We start from the raw sequence: 22,205 nt of genomic DNA, 5'->3' as shown, positions 1-22,205 counted from the left end.
AATAATTTTATTTAAATATACATAAAAGTGTATATTTTATTTAAATATACATAAAAGTGTATATTTCAAAAAATAAAATTTAGTATATCCCACTCTTTGATTGTCACGTTAGTCGGTATAAAAAAGTGAATTAAAAGAGTTGAATTATACTCCCTCCATCCCAATAGAGTTGTCCACTTTACTTTTATCACACTGTTTAACAAAATCAATTATTGTTTATGAATTTTATAAAAAAATTCTTACTTTTCTTGTTATACCCCTATTTAATGTTAGGGTCCACTTGCAATTTATTTTCCATTTATTCATTAGTGGATTTTAAATAGGGGTAGTGTAGGATCATTGAGTGTAAAAATTAGTTACTTTTTGAAAGTGGACAAGAGTTTTGGAATAAAAAATTTCTTAGAGTGGACAACTCTATTAAAACGAAGGGAGTATAATATAATTCTTTCAAAAATTAATTCCACATATCCGGCAGGTCACATGTGTCACTTAATAATAGGATGAGATTCAAATAGCAATGATATGTATTTGGAACCTTTATCGACCATTGGACCCGATATTTTATTTGACCTCAATCATGGTGGCATTCAATAATATTATACTAGGGCCACATTTTAGAATAAATCAGTAGGATGGAGACTAACTAAACAAATAATCGTAAAAAACAAATTGGTGTCCCCAAAACTCTTGTGGTGTCGGGAACTCTTTCTAAAATTGTCCTTTGGGATTTTTTTTTTATAGAATTTTCTGGTAATCAGTGTTCCGATTAATTCGGATCAAATTGGATCGGACTCATTAGATTAAGCTCTCTAAAAGTTTTATATAAAAATTTCGTACTCAGAACATGAAACTGAATGTGTTGATTGTAAAAAAAATCAGGAATAAAACATAATTTATAATATTGATATTAGCTTTCACTTTAAACAATTTAAACTACGAACAACTAATTTCTACAAATTTAGAACACAAAATTTGGACATAGAATACACATTGTTTTGATGTTTATATTAATATTTTTTAGCTAAATTTTTTTTCTATGTTTTAAATTTAAAAAGTATTTTAAATTGTTAAAATTATAAAATACAAAAATTAATGATTTTATTATATATCTCAATTTAAAAACTCCTATTAAAAAAAATGAGTTTTTCTATTCCATCTCACCCGTAAATTATTTTTAAAGGTAATATAAATAAAAAGGAAAAAGGGTTATATATATTTCTAATATTGGTCTATAAAATCAAGTGTGTCTTTAATATTAAAAAATATTCAAATAAGTCCCTAACGTTTTAAAAAGTGAACAATTATACCTTGATTTTGACTCATAAATGAGACGTCGGGGGCCTGATTGTTAAAATAGAAAGGCCTGATTATTCACTTTTTAAAACGTTAGAGGCACATTTGAATGTTTTTGGACATCGAGAGTTTACTTAATTTCCGAATCAAACCTTAAAGGCAGAAATGATCTCTTTTTTCAAATAAAAAAATTAGGCCTAATGGTAGAAAAAACCCAAACCTTTGCAACTTGTTGCAATTATATCCAAACCTTTTAATTTTTGCAATAATATCCAAATTGCATTTTTTTTGTTGTAATAATATCCAAATTGCATTATTTGTAGCAATAATAGTCAAATTGATGGCTAAACTTGTTGTTTTCAATTAAGATATTAGGCTATTATTATTTTTTAGTGTATAATAATATAGTAAAAGTTTACAAAAATGGCAAAAAACTCAAAAAAAATCACATAAAAAGTGCAATTTGGATATTATTGCAACAAAATAATACAATTTGGATATTATTGCAAAAATTAAAAGGTTTGGATATAATTGCAACAAGTCGTAAAGGTTTGGGTTTTTTTTGCCATTAAGCCAAAAAATTAAGAGGGCCAGTTTAATGAGTATACTTCTATGATTTGGACTAATTAATACACAATTAGTGTAATTTATTCTGCAATTGACCACCTAGTGCTCCATGTGACTTCAACTGGGCGGTTCCTTTTGCAAATTGTTAACCATGGCTCTAAATTCCTATAAATACCTCTACTCGTAGACAAGCTCATTACAAAACTAAACTAACAAAGAAGATGGACATGTCCTGTTTTGGTAAAAAGCTGTTCGGTCTTTGTAGTTCTTTAACTTGGTTTTTAATAGCCTGTTTTCACAGGTTCATCCAACTTAGAATTAACCCATTTTTTATTCAACTCTTCTATTTCGTCTCTGTTTCTGTTCTTGGTTTCGGTTTCCTTAAGGTTTCAAAACCAAGATCATCCTTTAGCCCTAGAAACTTAGATTTTTTCTTCACATCTGTCTCTGCAACCACAGTTTCAAGCATGTCAACTGTTGAAATGGAGGTTTTCTCCAATTCTCAGCTCATCATTTTAGCTTTCTTGATGTTTCTTGGCGGAGAAGTTTTCACTTCCATGGTGGGACTTCAGATTCGAAAATTTCAGCTTAAAAACAAATTAAAAAACAATGAATCAGTTTATTCACTTAGAAAATATAGTTTTTATGGTAGGAATCAAATAGTTGATATAGAATTAGTTGAACAAGAATCTGAAAACCTTGAATCAAGAAATGAAGTTATTAACGTACAAATCCAAAATGATCAGCCAACAAATTTAGATAGTAAAGGTTCCAAATTTTATAACTCGATTTGCTTTTTAGGGTTTGTAGTGATGGGTTATCTCATTCTTGTTCATTTTCTTGGAATTGTTCTTGTTTTAGTCTATTTAACCCTTTCTTCTGGTGCAAGAAATGTTCTTAAAACCAAAGATTTAAACATTTTCACATTTTCTTTCTTTACAATTATTTCAACTTTTGCAAGCTGTGGATTTGTTCCGACCAATGAAAACATGATAGTTTTTAGCAAAAACTCAGTTCTTCTTCTTATTCTTATCCCTCAAGTCCTTTTGGGGAACACATTATTTCCTTCTTGTTTGAGACTTTCTGTTTGGTTCCTGGGAAAATTTTTCAAGAAAGAAGAATCCGATTACTTGTTGAAGAATACAAGTGAAATTGGATATCTTCACTTGCTACCAAGTTTGCATTCGATACTTCTGGTGGTGACTGTGTTTGGGTTTGTTGCGGTTCAGTTTGTTTTATTCTGTTCATTGGATTGGAATTCTGATGCATTGAATGGATTGAATTGGTTCGAGAAAATGATCGGAGTTTTGTTTCAAACAGTAAATACGAGACATACCGGTGAAACTATCGTTGATATCTCAACCATCGCTCCGGCGATTCTCGTGCTATTTATCGTTATGATGTTAGTCTCTCTCTCACCCTTGCCATTATTATATATTACTTTATAAATTTATTTTATAATAAATAAATTATTTTAAAACCTTTTTATATTAATTTATTATAATTACGCATGTATGATCTTTTGTTTTACGATCAAATAATATGATCTTTAAGTTTAAATTTCATTAACATGTAGAGTGTTAAAAATTGCTCGATTCAAAATATTTATATTATATATAGTTTAATTATATTATATTTAACTAATCTTTTTATTATTATGAAAGAAATTGAACCCGCGGTCTTAGAAAAATGTTGCCCAAAGCAATTATACTATTTGATTAATTAAACTAATAATAACAACATAAATTTCATAATAAGTTTTTAGTAGTGTAGTTTCCTTAACAATAAGATGGGCAATTGCTCCTATTAATTTTAAAAAAAAATTATAAGTATTAATAAGTTATTAAATTAGATTAATTAATATTTTTAAGAAGTTAACCCCTTAATAATTATATAAGAATATTGTATATTTTGTTTCTTTTAATTTAAATTCATGGCTACATCACTGGAAAAATTCAATCCATAATCAGCCTATTGATTAAAGAAATCAATTATGAAGATGGAAATTCTTATCTTTTAGAAGTTGCAAGCAAACATAGAAAAATGCATTATTGCATAGCATTATTGGTATTGTTTATTCCTAAATTATTTGACCTCAACTCAATCATGCGTAAAAGTTCCAAGATTTAATGTATTATAATCTTAATTATTTTTTATTATCCTAGGATTTCTAGTCTTTTTTGTTAGACTAGATAAAAACTTATTTAACATTTTTTAGTTACATATACTATACTTACTTAATATATAACTACGTACAAACGATATTATTCATCCATTTTATATGTAAAACTTACCGATTTCCGTTGTTTTAAATATATTTTATCTATACAAATTATTCTTCTATATTATTTTAAATTTGTAGATAATTATTTGATTGTCATAAGAAAATATTTTAAGAAAATCAAATAAAATATAACCTAAAAGAAAAAAATAATAAAACTCGATATCTCAATTAGTATCACATTACAAATATCAAGAAAAATAATTCTTCTCTTTTAAAAGGAAAAGTCATTTTTCATAAAAGTGTACTTATTCTTCTATTGTTTGCAAAATACTCTATTCTTATTTTGTTATTTTACTAATCAAACATTGAAAAGTGAAGAAAAATAATTGTCAAAGTAATATAAATTTCCCACGAAGGAAAAAGGAGTCTAGAATATAGTTTAAGCAGTCAGGCATGTGTTAAATATTTTTTGACGAAGATATAAAGTATTCAAACCAATATGTAACTTTCAATTTGAATGGTTTAAAATACTTTGACTAATATCAAATTAATTTGTATTTCAAACAAAATAAAAATTGGTCTATAAATTTTGATTGTATTGGAAATTTTGCAGGTATCTTCCTCCATATACATCATTCCTTCCGGTCAAAAATGATGAGCAAATTGAAAGGAGAAGTAAAAGAGGAAATATTTTGGAGAATTTAATATTCTCACAACTCTCATATTTAGTCATTTTCATTATCCTCATTTCTATAACTGAGAGACAAAATATAAAGCAAGACCCCCTCAATTTCAATCTTCTCAATATTGTCCTAGAAGTTGTAAGGTATGTTTTAATCTCCTTTCACATTTTATATCCTTTTTAACATAAAATAAAAGACCGAGTCGTTTAGATATCGATATTTTGTCATTAACAAAATTAATAAATGCATAAATACTTTTATCAGTTTGATCTGGTAATTTAATTTGTGATTTATGTCAATTATATATCACCATCAAATAGAAAAGATGAGGAGTTTAATTTATATAAGTTTAATGTATTTTTAGTTTGTTAATTTATTTTCATAACAAATTAGTACACATTTAGAGGATAATTCATACATTTTAAAAGAAATTATCTATCTAATTTTGTTAAAAAGATTATGCCATTACCAAAACATATTATGAATTTCTATGTTTTTACAAAAATTTATGATTTTTCCTTCAAATAAGGACTAAATTATTATAAAAATAATTTAAGATGTTGAATTATTTTTTATGTGTATGATTAGACGCTTCATCTTTTTAATTTACTGTTTGAATATAACTGACACAAATATAAAATTACTGGATCAAACTGATACAGTATTTTATTTAGATTATTTTGTCAATTTTATTATAGTTATAGATATGCCAATTTATTTTACAGGTTATTGTCCATCTTTTATTCTTTCTAAAAATATGTTAAGAGTTTTTTATCAAGAGAAAATATATATATTTATACATAGATACTAGTAATTAACATGAATTAGATCTAATTTTTTGTTTGTTTGTCTATTTAATTATTATTTTCAGTGCCTACGGAAATGTGGGGTTTACAACAGGCTATAGCTGCAAAAGACAAATACATGCTGACATGAATTGCCAAGATAAATTGTATGGATTTTCTGGAAAATGGAGTGATGAAGGAAAAATTATTCTCATTCTTGTCATGTTTTTTGGAAGACTTAAAAAGTTCAACATGAATGGAGGTAGAGCCTGGATTCTCCTGTAATCAAATTACTGTACAAAATTTCATTCCAAAAAATCATTTAAAGAAAGTTACATATTTTTATGTAATTTCATATATTTGCATCTAATGGGCATAAGTTGTAAAATAGCAAATATGGTATGTAAATGTGCATAAGCTTGGAATCTGAAGCTTTTATAGTATTTGAAATAATATTTTTAAAATTGATTGGACCGGTTGGTCGAACTGGCTAAACCGAAAACCGACAATTTATTTAGTTCAATAAATGGTAATAACCGAATTTCCAGTTGGATTGGGTTTGTCTAAATCAAATCGGAAGAAACAGATTGAACCGGCCGTTGAACTGGAACTATGTCACTAAATCCTTTTAGAATGATAGTTTCACTGCAACTATCAATTCAGCTAAGTAGCATTCAATGTCAAGTTGCTTCTTATCCAGTGTGGCTATTGTTTGGCTCATTTCAATCGGGCGAACTTCGGCTCAGAGTTCCATCGTGTTAGTGTTTGGTTCTCTTTAAATCTAGGTGATTAAACATTTCAAATTGTTCATCAAAAGGCATATCATTATAATCTCCATCATCATTTGTGACACCTTTTTAATTTAAAACATTATTTATTCACAAAGTAATAACAAACACAAGAACTTCCATTTGACATACTACCATCAAGTATCTTATTTCATACATGTTATGTTAGGGCATCTCCAATCCAACTCTAAAAAAGAGTTGGGTCCCACCATTTAGAGTTGGCAACTCCAATCCAACTCTAAAAACCCAATTTTTTTAGAGTTTTTGAATAGTAAATTCTACATGTAGAGTTTCACTATTCACATAAAGATTATTTTGTACTTTTTTATATTTACCAATTACTAGTTTAACCCATTAACTTTAATTTATACAATTATGTCCTACCATATTCAAATATTAAAAATTTATATTTTTATTATTATAATTTTTATATGACTTCTAATAAAATTATAAATATTAAAAAACAGCATATATTATAAATTAATAATATATAAAATTAACAAAAAAATATATTTTAATAAATAATACAAACAATTATAAAAATAACAACAACAACAATAAAAAAAATAACCACCACCATAAATAATAATAATAATAATAATAATAATAGTAATAATAATCTAATTTTCATGTGAGCCACTTCCGCCTCCAAACATTAGTATAGTATTCACCAAAAGAATGGGGAACGGAAAATTATCGTCGAGATTGTTGGGCTCTTTTTTCTAAAATCCGTGCTTGTTCACTTTTAATATGAGCACGAATTTTAGAATCTTAAATAGCTGTCACGACCCAATTTCAGAGCCGAGACCGGCGCTAGGGAATGGGAGTGGTTGCTCCGAAACCCGTAGCAAGCCTAAAAACGTAAAATAATTTTTTGCGAAACATAAACGTCATGCATGACATAAGCAAACACGTGTCATGCAGAAGCACACATGCCCGGTACACATATCCTCTGGCAGTCACAATATATATAACGCAGCAAGCGTAAAACGTTTAAAACTTTAAAACGTTAAAGTTATATTTACAGAAAACTATACATACGAGCTGACTTACAAAACACTTATCTACTGCAGCTCTAAGAGTAAAGTACTGTTTCTTTACATACTCAAAAATACAGACTTCTGGAAGTAGGATAGAAGTCCGTTGCTTCAAAGCGTCTTTATCCTGAAAGGAAATCTGTGAGGGGTCAGTATATTGGGATATACTGAGTGAGTTCATACATTTACTAATAAGTATTCAAATAAAACATAAAATCGTAATCAATCATATGCAGCCAAGTACAGGATCCGATTGAAACCCTAATCCTCAAATATGTTAATCGTATATACTCAGAGGAAGACTTATCCAATAGTCCGACCCGGGAGTATTCACACTCTACCACGTCAGTCGCGACATTTCTCTTAATCCCAGTGGTGGGTTTAACCCACTAGATACGGGGCTCAGGTTACACTGTAACCGAGTTCACTCTCGTATCACAATCATACATCTATCTTCAGAATTCATGTACTTAATCATATTCACAGCTGTATCAAATCAAAACTGGTGATCACACAGTCCTATTGCCGCTCAATAGGTAGCACGTTCCATCGGATCAATACTGGTTTCAAATCAAGCATATGTGCAACTCACTTAAAGATTTAATATATAAATCATGCAATTCAAATATAAGGCAATATAAAATAATTGCTTAATTAAATACTTTAAAAGCAAATCGTATAAACTCACTGAAAACGCTTATCCAAAAATACGTCGGGGCTTTAGAAACGTCAAGCTTCCCGAGCTCCTGGTCCAGCTCCTTCTTGCCTCGCTGGATCTAAAACAATTTCAAAACATTTGACTCACATCAGAATCCTATTCTAAGATTGACTCTAGACTCGAGACTCGACACATTGAACTCTTATTAATCGTCGTGCTTCTCACGCATATCCCACTAAACGATATCAAACTCGTTTATGGATCGTAAGTTACTTCCAATTCAATCTTCTTATAACCTCATTAGGTTAACTACTATTCGATTTCCGATTCAATACGCGTAATTAATTCAATCGAAGTACGAAGACTCAGGGTGCGAGAATCAAAGGGTGCACGCTCGTGCAGGGAGGTACACGTTCGTGTACCTTGGTACACGTTCGTGTACCATATGATGGTACACGTTCGTGTACTTTAGTACACGTTCGTGTACCACAGTACACGTTCGTGTACCACAGTACACGATCGTGTACTGTCGTGCACGATCCCCCGGAATCGATTTCCGGGGTTCCCGACCTGCTATATACGCAAAAACGCTCCAAACTCAACCAAAACGCGTATTCTAAGCTCAAAACGCTATATATCAATCCTAAACTCGATAAAACGATAAAATCGTTTCGTGGCCTAAAACTTTGAATCGATATAACTTAAAATATAATCAACGAAACGGTAAAACGTCAAGCTTACCGTGATTACCCGTCGAAATACGATCGTTTGGAGTTATAGAACGTCGGAAACGGACGAGAAACGGAATCGAGCGACGGAAACGATACGGTATCGCCGTTTAGAACGAGAGAAAGGAAAAAGAAGATGAAGGTTCTGTAACCTTCATCTGAAGGTATGAATTATATATATAATGGCTAACTTGCCATTTGGTCCTTGAAACTTTTCAAAACTTACAATTTAGTCCAAATCGAAATCAATTAATCTTTCTATTAATTCAACTACGTATTATTTATCTCCAAATAAATAATACTAACTCAAAAATACATATTTCCATCAAAAATCCTCAAATCTCTATTTTCGGGCTTAATTGGCTAATTTGCACTTTAGCCCCTAAACTTTGCATAATTTGCAATTTAGCCCCAAAATACCTCCACATCCAAATTTTCAACATTAACTCCTTAAATCCCGCTAATTGACTCATTAGATTTTATTCTTGAATTTCCGATATAATTAAATTAAATTCTCTTTATTAATTTATCGGAAATCACGACACGTGGCACGACGTAATTATCTTAAAATATTTTGGGGTATTACATTCACCCCCCCTTAAAATAAATTCGTCCTCGAATTTAAAATTAGCCACGTACCTTGAGTAAACAGATATGGATATTTCTGCCTCATATCCTCTTCTGTCTCCCACGTGCACTCTTCTATGGATTGACTCCTCCATAGAACTTTCACCATCGGAATTCTTTTTGTCCGCAATTGTCGTATCTGCGTATCGACAATCTGCACTGGCCGTTCTTCGTAAGTTAGTTCCTCGCTCACGTCCACCACTTGTGGTTGAATTATTCGAGAAGGGTCTGGTACATACTTCCGAAGCATGGAAATATGGAGGACCGGATGAACTTGCGACATCTCCTGTGGCAAGTCTAGCTTATAGGCAACTGAGCCTATACGCTCCACGATCTGATATGGTCCGACATACCTCGGAGCCAATTTTCCCTTCTTTCCGAAACGAATTACTCCCTTCATCGGTGATACTTTGAGAAACACGTAGTCTCCGAGCTGAAATTCGATATCCTTCCTCTTGGGGTCCGCATAACTCTTCTGTCGACTGGAAGCAGTATTCAAACGCTGCTTTATCAATGGTACTTTTTCTGACGTAATCTGGATGATCTCTGTTCCAGTGAGCTTTCGTTCACCGACTTCGTCCCAACAGATAGGAGATCGACACTTTCGCCCGTACAATGCTTCGTATGGAGCCATCTCGATGCTCGAATGATAACTGTTGTTGTAAGCGAATTCGACTAGAGGTAGGTACGTATCCCAGCTACCTCCGAAGTCTAATACGCAAAGTCGAAGCATATCTTCTAGCGTTTGAATCGTTCGCTCAGACTGTCCATCCGTCTGAGGGTGAAACGCAGTGCTGAAATTTAATCGCGTTCCTAACGCGTCTTGTAAGCTTTTCCAGAAATGAGAGGTAAATACGGAACCTCTATCTGAAACGATTGACACGGGAACTCCGTGTAGGCTCACGATCTTATCGATGTAGATCTCTGCTAACTTTGCTGCAGAATAAGTCGTCTTGATAGGTATGAAGTGTGCTGACTTCGTCAAACGATCCACAATTACCCAAATAGAGTCGAACCCTTTCTGCGTCTTGGGTAATCCGATTACGAAATCCATCGTGATCTGCTCCCACTTCCACTCCGGGATGGGTAACGGCTGAAGAAATCCGTAAGGTCGCTGATGCTCCAATTTGACTTGCTGACAAGTCGGGCATCTCGCCACGAACTCTGCGATGTCTTTCTTCATTCCGCTCCACCAATACGTTGATTTGATGTCGTGGTACATCTTCGTGGAACCAGGATGAACGCTATAGATCGTTCCATGAGTTTCCTCCATGATCTTCTGTCTTAAGTCTTCCGCATCTGGAACGCACATTCGACTGCCGTATTTCAAGATTCCGTTGACGATACTGAAATCTTGACTCTTTCCTTGTTGAACTTCCTCAATTAGATGCTTCAATTGAGGGTCGTCTGCTTGTAACTCCTTGATCTGGTCTATCAACGTCGATCGTATCGTTAACTGAGCCATTAGGTTTCCGAGAGATGAGATTTCGAACTCCACTCCTTGGCTAAACATCGTATGTATCTCGTTGATTAATGGCCTCCGCCATGTTGTTGTAACGTGCGCGAGACTTCCAGCTGACTTTCTGCTTAAGGCATCTGCCACTACGTTGGCCTTGCCTGGATGGTATTGTATCGTGCAGTCGTAATCTTTCAGTAACTCCATCCATCTCCGCTGTCTGAGGTTTAACTCTCGTTGGTCAAAAATGTACTTGAGACTCTTATGATCTGTAAAGATCTCGCACGTAGCGCCGTATAAATAATGTCTCCAGATCTTTAGCGCGAAGATCACCGCCGCTAATTCTAGATCATGCGTCGGATAGTTCGTTTCGTGCTTCTTGAGCTGTCGCGAAGCGTATGCAATCACTCGACCGTGTTGCATAAGGACACATCCTAGTCCAACTCTTGATGCGTCACAGTAAACTGTGAATCCTTCCGTTCCTTCTGGTAATGCTAAGACTGGTGCCGTTGTCAGACACTTTTTCAGTTTCAGAAAACTGAGTTCACACTGGTCCGTCCAGTTGAATCTCGCGTTCTTTTGAGTTAGCTTCGTCAAAGGTACAGCGATCTTCGAAAAGTCTTGTACGAATCGTCTGTAATATCCCGTTAAACCAAGGAAACTTCTAATTTCCGTAACTGATTCAGGCCGTTTCCATTCTATCACAGCTTCAATTTTCTTTGGATCAACCTCAATGCCGCTTTGTGAAACCACATGACCTAAGAAAGCCACTTCCGTTAGCCAAAATTCACATTTAGAGAATTTGGCGTAAAGCTGATGCTCTCTTAGCGTCTGTAGTACTATCCGCAGATGTTGAGCGTGCTCTTCTTCTGAACGTGAATAGATTAAAATGTCGTCGATAAACACGATCACGAACTGATCCAAGTACGGTTTGAATATCCTATTCATCAAATCCATGAAGGCTGCTGGGGCGTTCGTTAATCCGAATGACATAACAAGGAATTCGTAATGTCCATATCGAGTTCGGAAAGCAGTCTTCTGAATATCATCATCGCGAATCTTTAGCTGATGATAACCTGATCTCAGATCAATCTTGGAAAAGTACTTCGCTCCTTGTAACTGGTCGAACAAATCGTCGATCCTAGGTAACGGATACTTATTCTTAATTGTTACCTTATTCAGCTGTCGATAATCGATACATAGTCGAAGCGATCCATCCTTCTTTTTCACGAACAGCACTGGTGCACCCCACGGGGATACACTCGGTCTAATAAAACCACGATCAAACAATTCTTCTAACTGATCCTTAAGTTCTTTGAGTTCTGCTGGCGCCATTCGATAAGGAGGTATCGATATCGGCTTCGTGCCAGGAGCCAATTCGATACAAAATTCAATCTCGCGATCTGGGGGTAATCCAGGTAATTCCTCTGGAAAAACGTCTGGATATTCCGATACAACTGGTACGTCGCTTAAGTTTACACTTTTCTTCTCCACGTCTCGTACTACTGCTAAGAACCCTTGACATCCCTTCTTCAACATACTACAAGCTTTAATAGCTGAAATAATACTCGCAGAAGATTCCATCTTATCACCTTGAATTGAAACCGCTTCAATTCCAGGCGTGTTAAACGTCACCGTCTTCTTTCGACAATCCACATTGGCATAGTGTTGAGCTAGCCAATCCATTCCCAGTACGACGTCAAAAGCTAAAACCTCAAGTAAAATTAAGTCAACTAACAAATCTCGTCCTTGAACTTTCACAGGACAAGATGGATAAACGATACTAACTTCCACACTTTCTCCAACTGGGGTAGCTACGGATAAGGGATTCCTAAGATACGCTGGTTGCACTTCTAACTTACTAGCAAAACTAGGCGAAACAAACGAATGCGTAGCACCCGGATCAAATAAAATTAATGCGTCTTGAGAAGCGATAGGAAAGGTACCTTGCACCACCGCATTGGAAGCCTGAGCCTCCTGAGGATTCAGTGCAAAGACCCTAGCTTGACTCCCGCCAGCCTGCGAAGTCTGACCAGTTCCACGTCCTCCGCCATTTCTTCCTCCACGATTTCCATAGCCACGGCCTCTCTGGCCAGTAAAGGTACTTCCAGTCTGATCATATCCTGACACTATCTGCTGCGCAGTTCTCTGCTGCTGATAAGAAGGCTGTACTACAGTAGTCATTGAGCCTTGGGGCATCTGCCTCGGACAGTCTCTAGCGAAATGGCCCCGTTGACCACAATTAAAACATGCTCCATTAGCAGTGTAACACGCGCCGTAGTGCCTCCTATTACAGTTCAGACATAAAGGAACTCCGCCTCCCATGTCACTCATCGATCTGGCACTAAATCCGGTGCCTGAAGTACTAACTCGTGTTCCGCGTCGAGGTCTTTTGCGTTCTCGCTGACGTTGTGTGTATCGAGAATAATTCCCAACATATGACTGAGTAGGCGCACTCTGTACGCTACGAAACGTATTATCTCTCACAGGTGCAACATTGGAAGGGTCAGGAATTCTTCCAAAACGGATCAGAGAAACTTCCATTTGCCTAGCATTATCAATCAGTTGCACTAAGGTTCTTCCGATATCGGACGTCAGACTCACAAATTCCGCTCCTAGACCCTCTACAAACCTTGAGTTCACTCTAACAGGGTCTGTAGTCAGGTCTGGTGCAAACCTACTCACTCTGGTAAACTCCGTCACATACTCCTGCACAGACCGATTGCCTCTACTTAGGGTCAACCACTGACTACGATAATTCTCCGTCACCGCATAAGGTAAAAAGTATTCCCTAAAGTGGTTTGCAAATTCAGCCCAGGTCATAGTGTCCATGGTTGGCTGAATATGCTGCTGAAACCAATCTTTCGCAGGTCCTTTCAATGACATTTCCACCATAATGATGGTCTGTCTCTCATTAGCTTGCAGGCGTCGAGCATTACGTTCTACTTCTTCGAGGAAATCGAGAGCATCGCCTGTACTGTCAAACTTAGTTGGTTTGAGACGCATATAAGCCAATACGATATCTCGGTCAGTGAAAGCCACATTACGCAACTGTTGCTGCTGTAGTTGCTCACGATGCATATTCTGCACCTCAGCCTGATTGGCTTGCATAGCCGTAATTCCCGTAAGAAACTGATTCAGATCAAAACCCACAACATTAGGTTGCTGGGCTTGCGCCTGCACTCCAGGTGCCTGCGCCTGGGCCTCTTGGCCACCTCCTCCTCCATGAACAGAAGACTCATCTTGAGCTTCTGGATGGACGTTATGCGCCCCTTCTATAACATTTCGTGCTGCAGCGGCAGCTCGCTCTACTTCTTGTCGTTGGTCAGACATCCTGACCAAGACAAACAGCGTTACTTAGCCACATAATCGCATATTATCGCAAACGCATACCGTAATAAACGCGCATCTCATCACAAGCGAACACACACGTAAGACAGACCCACATCCTAGAGGGAAAGCTGAAAGTTCGAAAATCAAATGAATACGTAACAAAGACAAGACTTGAGTCCTATGTGCTGCAGTAGAATCCTAGGAAAATCAATCACTCTTCTAACATAAGCAATGGTAACTGGACCATGCTCTGATACCAACATTGTCACGACCCAATTTCAGAGCCGAGACCGGCGCTAGGGAATGGGAGTGGTTGCTCCGAAACCCGTAGCAAGCCTAAAAACGTAAAATAATTTTTTGCGAAACATAAACGTCATGCATGACATAAGCAAACACGTGTCATGCAGAAGCACACATGCCCGGTACACATATCCTCTGGCAGTCACAATATATATAACGCAGCAAGCGTAAAACGTTTAAAACTTTAAAACGTTAAAGTTATATTTACAGAAAACTATACATACGAGCTGACTTACAAAACACTTATCTACTGCAGCTCTAAGAGTAAAGTACTGTTTCTTTACATACTCAAAAATACAGACTTCTGGAAGTAGGATAGAAGTCCGTTGCTTCAAAGCGTCTTTATCCTGAAAGGAAATCTGTGAGGGGTCAGTATATTGGGATATACTGAGTGAGTTCATACATTTACTAATAAGTATTCAAATAAAACATAAAATCGTAATCAATCATATGCAGCCAAGTACAGGATCCGATTGAAACCCTAATCCTCAAATATGTTAATCGTATATACTCAGAGGAAGACTTATCCAATAGTCCGACCCGGGAGTATTCACACTCTACCACGTCAGTCGCGACATTTCTCTTAATCCCAGTGGTGGGTTTAACCCACTAGATACGGGGCTCAGGTTACACTGTAACCGAGTTCACTCTCGTATCACAATCATACATCTATCTTCAGAATTCATGTACTTAATCATATTCACAGCTGTATCAAATCAAAACTGGTGATCACACAGTCCTATTGCCGCTCAATAGGTAGCACGTTCCATCGGATCAATACTGGTTTCAAATCAAGCATATGTGCAACTCACTTAAAGATTTAATATATAAATCATGCAATTCAAATATAAGGCAATATAAAATAATTGCTTAATTAAATACTTTAAAAGCAAATCGTATAAACTCACTGAAAACGCTTATCCAAAAATACGTCGGGGCTTTAGAAACGTCAAGCTTCCCGAGCTCCTGGTCCAGCTCCTTCTTGCCTCGCTGGATCTAAAACAATTTCAAAACATTTGACTCACATCAGAATCCTATTCTAAGATTGACTCTAGACTCGAGACTCGACACATTGAACTCTTATTAATCGTCGTGCTTCTCACGCATATCCCACTAAACGATATCAAACTCGTTTATGGATCGTAAGTTACTTCCAATTCAATCTTCTTATAACCTCATTAGGTTAACTACTATTCGATTTCCGATTCAATACGCGTAATTAATTCAATCGAAGTACGAAGACTCAGGGTGCGAGAATCAAAGGGTGCACGCTCGTGCAGGGAGGTACACGTTCGTGTACCTTGGTACACGTTCGTGTACCATATGATGGTACACGTTCGTGTACTTTAGTACACGTTCGTGTACCACAGTACACGTTCGTGTACCACAGTACACGATCGTGTACTGTCGTGCACGATCCCCCGGAATCGATTTCCGGGGTTCCCGACCTGCTATATACGCAAAAACGCTCCAAACTCAACCAAAACGCGTATTCTAAGCTCAAAACGCTATATATCAATCCTAAACTCGATAAAACGATAAAATCGTTTCGTGGCCTAAAACTTTGAATCGATATAACTTAAAATATAATCAACGAAACGGTAAAACGTCAAGCTTACCGTGATTACCCGTCGAAATACGATCGTTTGGAGTTATAGAACGTCGGAAACGGACGAGAAACGGAATCGAGCGACGGAAACGATACGGTATCGCCGTTTAGAACGAGAGAAAGGAAAAAGAAGATGAAGGTTCTGTAACCTTCATCTGAAGGTATGAATTATATATATAATGGCTAACTTGCCATTTGGTCCTTGAAACTTTTCAAAACTTACAATTTAGTCCAAATCGAAATCAATTAATCTTTCTATTAATTCAACTACGTATTATTTATCTCCAAATAAATAATACTAACTCAAAAATACATATTTCCATCAAAAATCCTCAAATCTCTATTTTCGGGCTTAATTGGCTAATTTGCACTTTAGCCCCTAAACTTTGCATAATTTGCAATTTAGCCCCAAAATACCTCCACATCCAAATTTTCAACATTAACTCCTTAAATCCCGCTAATTGACTCATTAGATTTTATTCTTGAATTTCCGATATAATTAAATTAAATTCTCTTTATTAATTTATCGGAAATCACGACACGTGGCACGACGTAATTATCTTAAAATATTTTGGGGTATTACAATAGCGTTCAAGATTATATTATTAAAAATATTAATATTTTATTCAATTTTATTTAATAAAATATATATTATTATATATAAAAATATTTATTTAAATTTTATTATTTTACTATTGATAAAAAAAATATATATTTTTATTTTTAGGATGAATATGTAAAAAAAGTTTTAATTTGAGTTAAGTTGTTAAAATAATAAAATAGTGTAATTTTAAAATATTGTTTTAGAGTTAAAGATACAGTTTGTGGTTGGAGAAAAACTTGTTTAGAGATAGAAATAGAGTTTATGATTGGAGAAAAACTTACTCTATCTCTAAAAAATAGAGTTCCAATTATAGAGTGGGTTGGAGATGGCCTTAAGACACGAATTTTTTAATTTATAGCATATCCATATATATATATATACACCTATTTTTCGGACAGATAAAAAGTTATAAACGACTAAAGCGTCTAATGATAATTTTTAGAGAAATTCGTTCAGGTGACGAGCTATCGATTCTGTTGTTTAAATTCAAACTGGCGCGATCAGTGCACAATTACGAACTTGAGGGATTAAAACGTAATTAGCTATAAATAGCCTATAAAAAAAATTGTAGTCTAAGTCCAAAAATTGGTCTAATTGCAATATTTTAAAAGTTTATGGGCCAATTTGCAAGTTTGACGAAATAAAATTGACCATACTCAAACCCGTGGGATCCCAGAAGTCTTTTTAATACTTTTAGGCACCAAAATAACCTTTTAGTACCCTTTTACTTAGCCACAAAAATTAAATACGAATTTAAATAAATTAAAAGAGGTTTATTTAAATCCTAACACCTAAAAACCTATCACTTCACATACTTTCAACCATCTAAGACTTTAGCAAATCCTAAACCTAATTCACCCCTATAAATACTACTGCTAATCAGCTTAACTAAAGGTCAGACCAGAAGCACAAAACACAACATATATATTATAGGAAACTTCTAGTTGGCCGAACCAAACACCACACACACACACTACACGATCGATTTTGTCCGAAGAATAAGATAATACGCTTCAATTGCTCAAGAACGCATTACTGCATATAGATTTGAAGCTGGATTCCACATCCGGATCATCAGATAATGAGCCAAGGACTGCAGATAGCTTCATATCACTTTGTTTACTATTTTATACCATAATTTTTGTTTTGGTATATTTAGTATGCATTCTTAGATGTTTTTAACTGTTTTCTCATAAATTTCCATAACATCTCTTTTTAATGATATTGACATATTTTCTATGGAAAAAAAAATTAGAACTTTGTGTAGGGCTATTTTAATGCAAGATAAAACTCAATTCCAAATTTCATTCGATTCTGATATGTAGAAAGCATGTTAGGATTGTTTTACGCGTTTATTTGTCATGTCTTTGTGTTATTGGTAGTTCTTGCCATGATAGCTAGAAAATCAGCTAGAAACTCATGTCTTAGGGAGTTTAATTCAATATTAAACATCATAAGTTAACTTCATTATATTTTCCCTTGTTTTATGAAAACAGACCCAAAACGACGAACCAACGCCGCCAAACGGAATGCCCTTGCTGCCATAACACACTGTCGGTGCCTCCTGTGTGTAGTGTCAGCGCCGCCACTATCATTAGCGCCGTGATACTGCTTCTGCCCTCTTCCAGAACCAATTCCGAATCCTTCCAGACTCCAATTCGACCTTATTTTTGTGTTTTCGGGATGATACTAACTTCTTGACCGGATTATGGGTTCATCCGAACTCAGAATCAACTGCGGTTCAAACCAGTGGATCCGTATCAACGAGACAAATTACATCTGCGTTTTGACCGAGTCCAGATTTCGACCGCATCGACTGCCATATATAGCTAGTGCCAGACACTCCGGGTCGACAAGGTTTAAAAGTAGATCTTACCTTACATGTATATCCCCTGCAGATGTGCATGTTGACATCCTTTATCGCTTTCCAAAAGCATGACCAGATCCAAATTAACAGGCTAAAGACCAACTACGTTAAGTTAGCAATCAAATCCAACAAATCACTTAAAAAATTTAGGACTGCATGTAAAATGTAATTAGAAGTTGTATAGACATTTAAAATGAGTAATAATAAAAAGGGGTATAGGCAAAAAAAATTAACGTTTCATTTTTGTATAGAATTAATCCCAACATTGAAATCGTTACGAAACAAATCACAACATTTCTTATCTTTGCAATTTGCTGCCCCAATCAGTTTTCAGGCAGTTTTGTCTCTTTTTTTAGGCTACATAGTGCAAAAACACGAAACATTAAGATTTTATTTGAAATTTTTTGAGAAGTTGAGATTTAATATGCCAGTACATGTATCTAATATGGCTACTACGTATGCACAAAGTTGCCGGAAAATGGTTGGGGGTATAAATTGCATAAATAAGAAAGGTTAGGATTTGTTTCGTTACAGTTTAGACGTTGGGATTAAATCGCTATAAAAATGAAACGTTGGGATTTATTTTGCAAATACCCCTAATAATATCAATCTCACTTGGACATCCAGTTTGGGCTTTGTGCATGTAATTGGATTCAGACCAGCCATTATTCGATTTTTTGATAGAAACCGCTAGGTTTAAATATATGCTTAGGAGTAATTGCTATTTGTCTCAAATGCTAGTTCAGATCGCGTCATATGCGAGTCTATGTGTTTACACGCTCTCAGACTTGTTCATATTCCAACGTTATATTATATGGGCTGTTTTTTTTTTATGTTGAGATGAGATAACCAGATATGTCATGCAAATATTCGATGCATTCGATAAGTCAAGTACAAGAGTTTTGGTAATATCCAACAAACCCGGTTTTTTGGTCCGGCGTACGATAATCTCACCCATAAGCGAGTGAGGTAATTTAGTCGTTATAAAAGGCTGAGCTAGGTGGCGACTCCATATTTTCTCAAACCCTTTCCAAAATAGAATCTTAACATAAGTCTGGGTGACGCCTTCGAATCCCGCTTCTCTTACAATGGCGACTCCACTAGGTACGAGTAAAATCAATCTGTTTTTCAAACATAAACAAAAAAATATTTTCTAAAGTATTTTTAAAACAGTTGCCTGAGACATAACCACATGAATTATGTTTTATCAAATACTCTTATTTGCCTGACATATTTACACCTGCTGCATTACATTACAGACTTCTTTTCTCACCTATTTTCTAGAAGTCCCTATACCAGTTCCGATACTCATAGCCGCTCTCACGCTCTGATATTGCACTCTAATATTCAGAATGTCTTATACCGAGTAGTATCACTCACAGTCTAGTACCTCGGTGGCTTGCACTCGTGATTAAGAAAACATATAAAATGTATATCAGTATGCAGGGGCCTTTATCTTTTGGTCTTTAGTTCAAACCTCTTTTATACCTAACATGATTGGGTGAGCATTTTATCGTTCCAAAGAGGAAGAAGTTTACTATTGCTCTATTGCACTTATAAAGTGTCAATCTGCAGGATTTGATTAATTTATCGTGGATCAAAACCAACTTCTAGATATTCTTCAATCTCTAGCGGTATTGCTTTCACACAAGTTCTAAACTTACACGTTCTCCCGTTGTTATCATAAGTTTTGGATTGGACCATGATATTCTTTAAAAAAACAAATGGATTTGGACCTATATTTATAAAATTCGTCAAACAATCTAAATATAAACCAAGCAGTAATATTAAATTATTAAAAATTAAACATTGCCAACAGAAAGAGTAGTGTTAATTTTAGGGGAAAGAAATTAAGGGGCCGTTTGGTTCAAGGTTGGGAATGGGAATCAAAATGAGAAGGAATGCGAATGGGAATGTGAATGATTGTTTTCATTTTTTGTTTGGTTCAAAATTAGTGTAGAAATGGGAATGGATAAAGTTTAATAAAAAAAATTATTTATTATATTTTAAAAAAAAAATTATTTTTTTTAAAATATTAAAAAAAATTAAAAAAAAATATTTTCAAAAAAATTAAAAAAATTATTTTCAAAAAAATTAAAAAAATTATTTTTTTATAAAAATTAAAAAATTATTTTTTAAAAAAAATAAAAAATTATTTTAAAAAATAATTATTTGAAAAAAATTAAAAAAATATTTTAAAAAAGTTAAAAAAATATTTTCGAAAAAATTAATAAAATTATTTTCGAAAAAAATAAAAAAATTAAAAATTATTTTTTAAAAAAAATAAAAAATTATTTAAAAAATGTTAAAAAATAATTTTAAAAAAATATTAAAAAAGTTTATTTATTATTTTAAATATATTTTTTAAAATAAATATTTAAAAATAATTTTTTTAATAATTATATATTTTTTATTAAAATATTTTGTAAATTTTTGATTCTCATTTCCAAAAGTCCATTTCCATGGGGTAAAGGGGGAATGGGTGATTTCCATTGAGGGGGTAATTACATTCTCATTCTCTAATACAATTTAACAAAATAAATATAAATAGTGAAAGTTATTCTTATATCCATTTTCATTTTTTTTTTTTATGGCGAATCAAATAGCCTCTAACATTAACGTCGTCGGTGGTGATTGTAAATTTATTGGCTGATTTAATTTTTTGCAAAAATATCCTTTGTGGCCATTTTGTGTCCACGAAAAATTTCGGGCCAAAGTTCTAAAATTATAGAGTTTTGGAGGCTCTTATTCATACAACAATTAATGCCACATGTCCAGCAAATCACATGTGTCAGTTATTAATAGGATAAGATTCAATCATGGTGGCATCCAATAATATTGAACTGAATGGACCCGCGCTTTAGAATGAATCACCAAAAAACGGACTCTAACTAATCAAAATAGTCATATAAAACAAATTGATGTCCCCAAAACTTTCGAGGTGTGGAAAACTCTTTGAGAAAAGGTGCAAAACGAACCCTAATATTTTATCTGTGTCTCACTTAAATCATTAATATTATTTTTGGTTTAAAAATGGCTTTTGTACCTTGGCTAAGAACCTATTACTAAACTTTTTTTTTTGTCAAAGAAGCTATGGGGAGAAGAGCATTATCGACCTACTACTGCATTTTCCTTTTTTGGGTTTAAGCGTTTTTTATTATTTGGAATGGTTGGAGATGGAGAAAAAAAAATGTAGGTTTATTTTTTTATAATTGCCACATGGCATTCGAGTGTTTTAAAATTTGAATAGAAAGAATATAATGTTATGTATAGAGAATTTTAATTATGTTAAGATTTTGATGGTGATAGTGCTATGGCGATGACTATGAGAGGGATGATGGCAGTGCTATAGTGAAATTAGAGAAAGAAATAGGGGAAACTCTTTGTTTATGTCTTGTGCTTGTGTGTATTAAAATTTTATTTAAGTCACATTTTATATTTTTTTTGGCTGTCACATCATAACATTAAGATCATTTTTAAGCCTAAAAACACTAGTGGCTTTAGTGAGACATGGATACAATATTAGGATTATTTTTGTACTTTTTCCACAAAACTCTTTTTAGAATTCTCCAATTTTTATTTGATAGTGATAGTGAGTGAATATTGAATATCGATCACATGGCCAAAAATAATTGATAGAATTTGT

At 34.2% G+C, this 22,205-nt stretch overlaps 1 protein-coding gene across 1 annotated transcript; it reads left to right on the top strand.

Moving 5' to 3' along the window:
- Positions 1-2,065: 2,065 nt before the first annotated feature.
- Positions 2,066-5,909, top strand: LOC126677053 (sodium transporter HKT1-like). The gene is made up of 3 exons (XM_050371488.2): positions 2,066-3,262; positions 4,698-4,910; positions 5,639-5,909. Exons 1-3 carry the CDS (start codon positions 2,082-2,084, stop codon positions 5,835-5,837), a joined length of 1,593 nt encoding a protein of 530 aa, XP_050227445.1. The 5' UTR covers positions 2,066-2,081; the 3' UTR covers positions 5,838-5,909.
- Positions 5,910-22,205: the final 16,296 nt, after the last annotated feature.

The sequence above is a fragment of the Mercurialis annua genome, linkage group LG4 (assembly GCF_937616625.2).
Source record: "Mercurialis annua linkage group LG4, ddMerAnnu1.2, whole genome shotgun sequence".
NCBI classification, from domain to species: Eukaryota; Viridiplantae; Streptophyta; class Magnoliopsida; order Malpighiales; family Euphorbiaceae; genus Mercurialis; species Mercurialis annua.
This window is presented reverse-complemented; position numbering and strand designations above follow the sequence as displayed.